Here is an 11104-nt window from a genome sequence, read left to right as displayed (position 1 = left end):
TTTAATTTGTCTGCTACTCTATCCACAGTGCCTAGAATAGGATTTGATACACAGGAAATGCTTAATATGTAGGATAGATGGATGGATGGATGGATGGACGGATGGATAGCTGATTGAGGCCTCATCTCAGAAACCATCTACACCTGAAGTCCCCAGGCAGATTTAGAAGTTCTTCTTCCCTGTACATATATTTTCTTATCATATTGTACTTGTTTGTCTGTGTGTTGTTCTCTTCTCTAACCTAAAACCTAATTTAAGGTCCAGGGCCTCACTGCTTCATCTTTATACACTTAGAACTGAATCCTTAGTGCTTGGTAAACAATATGTCATTGAACAAATGAATGATTATTACTCCATTTTACAGATGAAGAAAATGAGGTTCAAAAAGGTTAGATAACTTCTAAGGATACAACTAGTAACTTGGAGAGGTAAGACACTAACCCAGACATAAATCATGTGCCCCTTTATTACTCCTTGTCACACTACCTTTTTTTTCATTCTGCCACCTCTGCTTACCATGTTCTGTCCTGCACCTACATTTTCTATTTATCCATATTCTACCCACTACTTGGTATTAGCTCAAATCTTATTATTCAAGGAAATCTTCCTTGATGACTCTTACATTAATTTTTCCCTTTTCTCCAAAAGGCTTCTGAGATAACTCTCAGGGTAAATGGGGGAGGTTATGAAGTGGAATATGTGGCCTAGGGGAATAGCTTATTCAAATCCTAACTGCATTTTACACTCCATATTCAGGCTGTTGGTGCAAAGGCCTATTTGTTTTGCAGGTAATGGACAAAGAACTAATCTCACCCTCCACTGGTCCCCAATTTCAGGTAGTGTTCTCTCATGATCTAGATATCTCTCCTAAGAATTTATGCTGATGGTAGATGCAATTGCATTTTTTTTTTTTTTTGAGACAGTCTCACTCTGTTGTCCGGGCTAGAGTACCGTGGTGTCAGCATAGCTCATAGCAACCTCAAACTCCTGGGCTCAAGCGATCCGCCAGCCTTGGCCTCCTGAGTAGCTGGGACTACAGGCACACACTATCATGCTCAGCTATTTTTTTCTATTTCAGTAGAGATGGGGACTCTGGTCTGGAACTCCTGAGCTCGAGCAATCCTCCCACCGTGCTAGGATTATAGGCATGAGCCACCACACCTGGCCTGGTGATAGATGCAATTGTTTGTATGATTTGGTTGAGCTGAGTTCCCCAAGAAAAGCTGCAGAATGGAGCATGTTTTCTCCAGGGTTATCTGGACAAACAGCATCCCTACCTTGGGATTAGCACTCAGGACACCTAAAGCTTTTCTCCTTTCTTCTCCATCTCTGCTTCTGTTGGAAGCAAGGACTTCAACCCTTTCCAAATCTGACTCCTCTAGGGTTCCAACATGAGAAGCAAACGCTTATTTCCTAGTAGTTATTTCTTCATATTAACACATTCAAAATAGAAACTTATTTTTCATTAGCCCAACTCCTTCTTTTTTGATACAGGAAAATACACCAATATTGGAAAGTGGTAATTTTTGTTATCAACAGTCCTTGGAAAGCAATGAAAAAAGTTGCTTAGAGTTGAAAAAGTATGTTTGATACTTGCTCTCATTTCCTCATCTCTCGAGGTGAGACAATTACAATCAGAGCCTGTAAAAATCCACAATAAAATCTTCTCTAATGCCTTTTACACTTAAAATCCTTAGTAGACACCTTAGCCATATTAGATACCTTATTCACTAATAATGTGCTACCTTAGTCTGTAACTGTACTACATTTGCCCTTAAATTGTGTCTACATAAAATGTTAAAATCTCTATAATTTGGGAACTAGTAATGAACTAAAAGTGCAGGTTTGGTTATTAGACTGTGTTCAAATCCCACCGTTATCATTTGTCAGCTGTGTGACATTAACTTCCTTAATGTCTCTGAGTCTTGTTTGCTTCATTTTAAAATAGGATCCTACCACTTCATAAAGTAATTTTGTATTTAATATACAAATATTAATAAATAAATGATAATAGCTCTTTGAGGGTGTACTTCATTAGGAATTACGTTGAGCACTTCACGTGCATTTTATCTAATTGTCAGAACAGTCTGAAGAAACTTAAGACGCTAAGCACAGAGCTCTGTACATTGTAGACGACATATATCGAATGAATGAGGCAGAGAGGCTACCACGGTCCGCAGCTGGCAGGCCATTGTAGAGGACGGAGTGGAGTCCAGTTATGTTTCACCACAAAGCCCATGACGCTGACCTCTACACTGTATTTCCTTGGGCAATGTACAAAATGCTGAATACAGTCTTGGCACAGAGAGCCCCTAATATAAAGCGTTTTGTTTATCACCGGCCCTGCGCGTTAGAGAGGACTGCCCAGTGGGCTTTGAACGCTAACTCGCCAGTTTCCATTCGGAGCCCACTGTTCTGGGATACGGTGTTTCCCTAAGCGAGGCTGACGGGTGAAATAGAAAATACACGCTTCTTCATTTCTCTTTTCTCTCTCCCCGGAAATTAACGGAAGAGTGGCGTTGAGGTTGGGGATGCGCCTCTGGATTCCCGTCTCCTGGGACCCGCAGGCCACGCGGAGGCGACAACGGCCCAGAAATCTGTGGAGTGTGTTTCCAGTCGGACCGCGTCCTGGGCGCTCCCGAACGCCGCGCCTGCGCGCTCAGCCCGTCGCCGCGCCGGCCCCTGCGGACGTTCGCTGGCTGCCTTCGCGGCGCCTAGGCCTTGAGATGTTCGGTTCCCGGGCCTTTTCCAGCTCCAGGTGCGTGAGAAGGACTTCAGAAACCTGGGTGTGAGGTGCAACGACCCCCGGGGAGGGTCGAGCATGCTTCGTTCCATACTGCTGAGGTGCCTGGGGACCCAGAACGGGGGCTCCACGATCTCCTCAGCTCCTGAGCTCCATTTCCTTTCAGACTTCCCCGCCTTTTGAGTGCGTCTAACCGGGAGCAGGAATCCCCGAGGAACGCGCGGAAGGGATGCTTTTTCCTTACTGTGGGTCATATCACATGTGGCATTTTTTTTTTCTGGCAGCTGCCAAAGCAGTTTTCACCCTTGCCCTTCTTTTCCTGGCGTGGGATTTTACAGTTTTGGGACTCGGCTCGACCACTAAATGCTTATTGGTCGTGGGCGATTAGATTGAAGACTAGATATCTGTGTCCTTTGTCCAGTGTAGTCCCACTGAGGAGGAGAGGTGAATGTTACAGGCCAAGAAAGTGGTCCAGGGGGAATGGAACATAAGAAGTTAAGAAGAGGGAAAGGCTGTGACAAATGCCAACAGAGATTATTCCTCAACTGAAAGTTGTCTGTTTCTCTCAGGTCTTTCATTTCTTGTACATTTACTTTTGGGTGTCCTCACTTCATTTTAATGGTATTAGTTAACACAAGAAAATAAACGCCTTTCAGCCTTGAGGCAACATCGGGTATTATTGAGGTCAGTTTTTACAGTCTTCCAGCGGAATGTGTCTTGCTCCTGTCAGAATAACTTCCGGTTGAACCATTGAGCAGATCTGTTTTTTAAAATTTCAATTTAACATTAAAAAAAGTACACAGTCATGAGGGATTGGGTTTTTTTTTAAATGTTATCTACAAAAAACTCCAGTCAGCGGAGAGAAAAGTCAGTTGAAATGGGCTTTGGAACCCTATGAGCACTCTTGTATAATAAGTACCTGGGGTACTGCACTTGGAGTGGTGAGGATCCCTAACCTGACACTTAGAAATAGGAGATGAGATCACCCACTTGCACCAATGGTTCTAACAACATAAGGCTCCCAGTGAGTGCTTTCCCACATGCTAGAGGCAAGTGACAATAGTATCCAGTCTTAGTACTAGTGATGGTTGATCCACCATAGTCCTCTTTTGGCACAGGAGTGGTAACAATACCTGTTATAATCAGAGATAGTTGTCTAGTGTGGTTCTAGTGTATCACTTTTTAAGGGATGTTACACATAAGCATTTTTTAAAGGGAAGGAGAAGCATACTAAAAGAATTGAGGAGTCTGGATCAAGACGTAAATCCTTTGTGTGATCGTTCAGTCCTGACCTTAGACAATTACTAGACTTTGCTTGGCAGACCTCTTGGGGCTCCACACTAGACTTGGTGCATGCCAAGGGCACTGCAGTTTTCTGGAGGGAGTTTCAGTCAGGGACTCACCCTTCCTCTCCTGCTAGCCATGCTCATACTATGACTTCTTACCTGGTCCAGGTACCGCTATTTGGGGGCCCTCCTATCGGACCATGGCTGAGGTACTTTTTTCTCTCTTTTTGACTCGGGTCCTTTCCACTCATAGACCTCCCCCCTTCCTCTTCTGTCCCAAGGATCTATATGGCAAGAGCCTTTTGTTAGTGGCCCTTTGTAGTGAGAGGATTTCCTCCAGTGCACTGCATCCACGTGACCCTCACCTAGTGTCCTTCACCTAGTATCCTTCTGTTTAATGGACCACTGGGCAAAAAGAGGCAAAAAGTACCTCTTTTTCCTCTTGTTTGCACTGTTGCAGTTGCAGTAAGTGAATAAAGACTTATTACTTTCAGTTTGGCTCGTTGTCCTGATTGACTGCCTTGACACCTAATTGTTCTATGGGAATTAAATAAATTGCCAAGTTCTTGGTAGTTCACTGTATTCATGACTTGATTTTAATCCTCATGACTTTTGCTCTGTTGTCAGCATGTTTATGGTTTTCGGAGGTTGTTCACCTTTAATTTCTCTCTCAATGTGGTGAAAATGCATATCTGTAGCACCAACAGCTGATTGTTACTATGATGAAAATTTGGATTATATGTTATATTTTATAAATTAATGGTTTGAAGTCACATTACTTTGTTTTGCTTTGATTTGTGTGGTGTTTTCCATTTGGCCTCTAATTAGATGATTTTTTTTGATAAGTATTTTAGAATAATAGGGTCAAGTGAAGAAAACCAGATACTGTTGCTTTCTTTACTAATCTTGTCTCATCCTATGGGCCCAGATCTTTATAACCTTAATAGAGTACTTGGCCAGTTTGAATAAAGTGATTGATTTGCTGTAGGTTCCTCTGCCTAGTCTTATGTGAAGAGGTGTGTTAAGAATAACTTTCACAAATGCTTTTGCCTCTGCCTACAGAAGTTTCACAAAAAAATATTTATCTTTGCTATATGGCATGCAATCAGATACTTTCTATTTTATTAAACAAAATTCCAATCATGATCCACTGAGTTGACTTCACAGTCCATTAATGAGTAGTGACCTGCAGTTTGAGAAACACTGTAGTAACGCAACTAATAGAAGATATTTGCTGAATACTTTTTTTCTGTTTCTGATTCAAATTGCTGAAGAGAACCACAGTGGGTGTGTTTGTGATTTTGTGTTTAAGGTGTCTTCATCATAACACAGATATGTTGAATGTTTGCCAAATTAGCTAACCAAAGAACTCTTTGATAGACTTATCTGATAGCCTTATCAACTCTCTGATCTCAACCACAAGACACAATAGAATGAGAGGGCCAGCAGGCTTTTTTTTTTTTTTAATCTTTGGCCCCCTTATTTAAGGGCAATGCAGTAGTAGAAGACTAATGAGAAGAAAATTGGCTTCTTGGCCAGGTGTGGTGGCTCACACCTGTAATCCTAGCACTCTGGGAGGCTGAGGTGGGCGGATCACTCAAGGTCAGGAGTTCAAAACCAGCCTGAGCAAGAGTGACACCCCGTCTCTACTATAAATAGAAAGAAATTAATTGGACAACTAAAAATATATATATAGAAAAAATTAGCTAGGCATGGTGGTGCATGCTTGTAGTCCCAGCTACTTGGGAGGCTGAGGCAGAAGGATCGCTTGAACCCAGGAGTATGAAGTTGCTGTGAGCTAGGCTGATGCCATGCCAGAGCACTCTAGCCTGGGCAACAGAGTGAGACTCTGTCTCAAAAAAAAAAAAAAAGAAGAGACAATTGGCTTCTCGGATTAAAGAGAAGATAGGGTGGTAAGGTCTTTGTGAAAGTACCTGTTAAACTTTTTGTATGTGTCTTACAGAGGTATATAGGGAAGGCATTTTTATCTTTATATTAATTCTAAGATTAAAATGACTTTTTTATTATGTTGCCTGACAAGTAAACCACACACTCAACTTTCAATTACTTAGTAATAGATAAGTATATAAATAACCAATTTGTCAATCTTATTGCCTCTGTACTAGTCTTAGGAATGACATAACAAAGTGGAAAGGAGCAGTAGAAAGAACTAGTTAGTATGTTTATGTCTTCGAAATCCTAAAATTATTACTAAAAAGATGGGGATAATTTTTAAATTTGATTAGTGTTGAGTTAAATAATACCTTACATTTATATATTGCTTCATAGTTTTCCAACAAATTCACATGCATTATCTGTATACATTCTCACAACTTGAGTGGTAGGCAGTCCAGGAGACATTTTCCCCATTTTATAGACGAGGAATCTATTTTCTTCTTCTTACCACCATACAGTGGCAAATCCAGGACTAGAACCTAGGTCTTCTGAGAATTTTCTTCTAGTCCACATTGTCCTTCTTGATCTAAAGAAGGAATTAGAGTAAGTAGTGTTAATGTTGTGGCTAAGAATTCCAACAGTGGTAAGTGAAGTGTTCTGTTCTCAGAAAATGTCTACAATGTGCAATGATTGAATGCAAGTATACCTTATTTTTAGTAATTTAATTCTTACACACTTTACCTTTCTAGCCCCCATTAAAAAAATAACAAAGCAACAAAATATTAGCAAATCTTAATAGTGAGATAGGAAATTTGGAATTAAAAGGTCCATTTAATGTTAAAAAATTCGACTCAGTCTTATGTAGCATCTCAGAAAAATAGCTTAAAAGTTATATAAATTTTTAGATATTTTTCCTCATATCTGTATATGTGTGAAGTTAGTTTTATGATTCTAAAATATTCATCTAAAATGATTAACTTGTAAACATAGGAAAAGTCCAGATCCTCCTTTATCCTTAAGATCTTCAGCTAAAGAACATCTTAAATTATTTCTTTTCATATGAATAAAGAATTTTAAAATTAATTCATTTTTATTTTTAATTTTTAGGCCTCTGTGGAATTTAAGAACACCATGGAGCCCATCAAAGTGTATTGCTGAAGAATATGATGGCTGAAGACGATTTTGAAGTACAAAAGATTCAACAGTGTCTAGTAGCCAACAAACTACCTAGAAACAGGCCCTATATTTGCAATATTTGCTTCAAGCACTTTGAAACACCATCAAAATTAGCTAGGCATTATCTCATTCATACTGGTCAAAAGCCATTTGAGTGTGACGTGTGTCATAAAACCTTTAGACAACTAGTTCATCTGGAGAGACATCAATTAACTCACAATATGCCTTTTAAATGTAGTATTTGTCAGCGCCACTTTAAAAATCTGAAGACATTTGTGAAGCACCAGCAACTTCACAATGAAACCTATCAGAATGATGTTAAACAGGTCAGAAGATTGCTGGAGACCAATCAAGAAAATCCAGCGTATGAAGTCTATAATACTTTTACTACAGAGGAGACATGGGCATTACACCCCTGCTCTGAGTCTGATCCCACATACAGTACTACGAAGAGAATAAAGAATGTTCATGCATGTACAATCTGTGGCAAGATGTTTCCATCACAATCAAAACTTGATAGGCATGTTCTCACTCATACTGGTCAGAGGCCTTTTAAATGTGTCCTGTGTAGTAAATCTTTTCGACAGTCAACTCATTTAAAAATCCACCAACTCACACATTCAGAAGAAAGACCTTTTCAATGTTGTTTTTGTCAAAAAGGATTTAAGGTTCAAAGCAAACTTCTGAAGCATAAACAAATCCATATGAGCAGTAAGACTTTTCAGACTCTTTCATTAAAGGTGAAGAGTCCAGAATCTTGCCCCCTGCCTAATAAATTAAATGCAAATCAAGATGGTTTTGAAAATGGTGATATGGATGAATCTGAGGAGAGTAATCCACTTGATGTCCACTCTGTTTATATTGTCCCTTTTCAATGTCCAGAGTGTGAAGAGTGTTTTGAATCAGAGCAGATTCTCAATGAGCACAAGTGTTTTCCTGCCAGAGATGACAAAATTCCAAACAGGCTCAAAAGAAGCTACAACTATAAAACCATTGTTAAAAAAATCCTGGCGAAGCTTAAACGTGGTGGGGCTAAAAAATTAGATAACTTTCGATCTGAGAAAAGAGTATTTAAAAGCAGTTTCTTGAAAAATCGTGATCATCATTCTGGTGAGCAGAACTCTGAACAAACCCAGAGAACATTTATGGGTTCTCTTGGCAAAAATGGAACATACAAGACAGTTGGCAATAAAAAGAAGAAAACACTGACTTTACCATTTTCTTGGCAAAAGCATTTCCAGAGCCAAAATATGGGAAATAATTTAAAAGATATCCTTACAACAGAAAGCATAATAACCATGGATAATTCAGTGAATAATAAAGACTTGGCAATCTATGGTTCACCAGGTGAGGAATTCTTTAGTAACTGTGAGGTACTTCAGTGTGAGTTATCAGTTCCAAGTGAAAACATACATACTGGACATAAAATGTGTCCTTGTGACAAATGTGAGAAAGTATTTCCTTCTGTCTCCAAACTACAAAGACACTATTTAATTCATACTGGACAAAGGCCTTTTGGCTGTAATGTTTGTGGGAAATCTTTTAGACAGGCAGCTCACTTAAAAAGACATACACAAACTCATGTTGAAAAGAATCCTTATAGATCTCTTTACCCAGCAGAATTTGGAAATTACAACAAATTTTTCATTCATACAGGTGATAATGTTAACTGTAATGCTTCCGAACAATGTCAGGCTCTTGGTTTTCAAAATCATGAGGTCTCAGAGTCAGATCAAATATCAGAAATAGACAGCAAGGCAGAATCAAAGGATTTCGTTCTTGGTACCCACTGTAGGCAGCCCTGTCTTTCTAATGCACTTTTGGAATCAGAGCAGGGCCATCATTATTACAGTTATGCAGGGCATCAGGAGAGAAATGAGCATGGCCTGCTTTACTATTGCAGTGTTTGTTCTAAAAGTTTCCGATCTCCATCTAAACTGGAAAGACACTATCTAATTCATGCAGGGCAGAAACCATTTGAATGTTCATATTGTGGCAAAACATTCAGACAGGCTCCCCACTGGAAGAGACATCAACTGACTCACTTTAAAGAACGACCACAAGAGAAAGTGGTTTTAGATTCGGTTGAGTAACTGAAACAATTGCTAATAATGTGTGGTCTCTGATGATCTTAAAGCCTGTATTATTTAAAATGCATTTTTATCAAAAGGCCTGCATTAGATTGATTTCATAGGCAGTTGCTTGTCCTGCATAGTAAGGAGGTAAATACATAGAAGATTAATATGTTTTAGGAACAGCCAAATTAACTTTTAGAAGAAAGAGCATGATTTGATGCCATGAAGTAAGCATTTATTTTATTTTAATATTATAAACATGCTTTGGCTGTATTGAAAGTTATAAATCTATGATGCTGTACAAATACTTCAGCCTCATTCACTTTTTAAAGGAATTCTTTCCTTTAAAAGAAGGAAACATACCATCTTTTGCCTTTTACCATTTTGAGGTATACTCAAAAGACTGAGGCAAAAATTGGCTTTTAGTTCCAGCAAATAGCCACCATATTCATTTATTTTACCTTTCACATGAAAGCATAATTTTGTCTACATACACCTCAAATTACATTGCAAAATGTTTTTTCTCGTAAGTTTAAAAAACTGTAGAGGCAATAAAAGTGAAAATGGATGAGAAAATTATAGCATTATTTTCATTGGTCCTTTCAAAGCTATTTATTCTTAGGACTATGTGGTCATATCACCTCCTTTTCCTCAGGCAATGAAGATCCTTTTTTGCCCAGGCTGCAGTTGTCCTTCCCAAAAGAATTTAAAAGGAGAGAAGCTAGAATGCACCCATATACATTTACCATATTTGCTTATCAGAAATATTTTCCAAGTGCCATAGTCTTTTTGATAATATATATGCAGTTTTCAGAGGAATAAATGCAATTCATCTATTTCCTTGTTAATGATTGACAGCAGTAGTCATAGACTTAATACTCAACTACATTTTAGTAAAACTTTCTTTTTATGCCTCTTTGAGTGGTCCTATGATGTAATTAAGCCTGTTCTATGAAGTTTTATCAAATGGCAGTGACTAGGTCTAGTTTTAGTTTTTATTCCTCTATGTTTTTGCAAGACTCTAATGCTAAAGAATGTTATTTGGATTCTTATTAAATTTTTATTTAATTAGTAAGGTAGTCATTCCTACATAGGAATAAGATGCTTACAGAGTTAAGGGTGTCACTCTACTAAACAGAACTGTCACAGTTTGGGAAATATTTTATTCTAAACTATGGAAGACTTATTCATATTCACAAATTGTCCTTCATATTTGCCATTGTTTGTAAAGTCTTTAAGAATGATATTTTCTACCAATAAAAGAAATTAGCCATTTTGTTTCTAAGGTGAAAAGAACAAGTGGGTATTTATCATTGCACACTTAGATATAGTGAAAAGACCTCTTGAGAATGTGGATAAAGAAGTTTTGCATTATATTCTAAGAACTGTCTTTAGAGAGAATGGGTGAGGGAGGAGGGATGGGAGGTAAATTTCATCTGCTGCTTTTACCACCAGTTAATTTTAAGTAACTTGGGTTTAATTTATAGAGATGAAACATGGCAGTATGAGTAAAATACCCAGTGGTGTACAAGTATGCCTGTTTATTAAGTAGATGGGGACATCCAACTAAAGCAGAGGAGAATCACATGCTTTAAAGAATAATTTCTCTTAGGTTTACCTGAGATAAGTTCCTCTAGTATAAGCAAGATAATAATGGTTTACAGAATTTGCTTTACACAAAACTTTCCAAGAACACATCTGTTACATAAAAACAAGGAATAGCTATTAATAGTTCATATTTTCTAAGAATAAATGTTCAAGAGTCTTTCTCATGTCTGAAATTATAGATTTTGGCATTTTCCTAAGCAATTTATGTAATTTTATTTTATTGGAAGGAAATGTCTTAAATACTCCTTTCCCAACCTAAACAGGGAGAATCTTGACAGAGTGTTGTGCTTGTATGATTATGAGACTTTATTTGCTTAAGT

The 11104-nt window shown here is 38.3% G+C and overlaps 1 protein-coding gene across 1 annotated transcript; it reads left to right on the top strand.

The window, feature by feature from the left end:
• Positions 1 to 2663: 2663 nt before the first annotated feature.
• On the top strand, positions 2664 to 10312 carry ZNF770 (zinc finger protein 770). The gene is made up of 2 exons (XM_012766345.3): positions 2664 to 2758; positions 7033 to 10312. The coding sequence occupies exon 2, from the start codon at positions 7089 to 7091 to the stop codon at positions 9192 to 9194; it is 2106 nt and encodes a 701-aa protein (XP_012621799.1). The 5' UTR covers positions 2664 to 2758; positions 7033 to 7088; the 3' UTR covers positions 9195 to 10312.
• The last annotated feature ends 792 nt before the right edge of the window (positions 10313 to 11104 follow it).

The sequence above is a fragment of the Microcebus murinus genome, chromosome 6 (genome assembly GCF_040939455.1).
Source record: "Microcebus murinus isolate Inina chromosome 6, M.murinus_Inina_mat1.0, whole genome shotgun sequence".
NCBI classification, from domain to species: Eukaryota; Metazoa; Chordata; class Mammalia; order Primates; family Cheirogaleidae; genus Microcebus; species Microcebus murinus.
Note: the sequence above shows the minus strand (reverse complement) of the source record. Positions and strands in the feature narration are given on the sequence as shown.

Coding starts and splice junctions, on each gene's coding strand:
- ZNF770 (XM_012766345.3), top strand. CDS start 7,089: ATGATGGCTGAAGACGATTTTGAAGTACAAAAGATTCAACAGTGTCTA.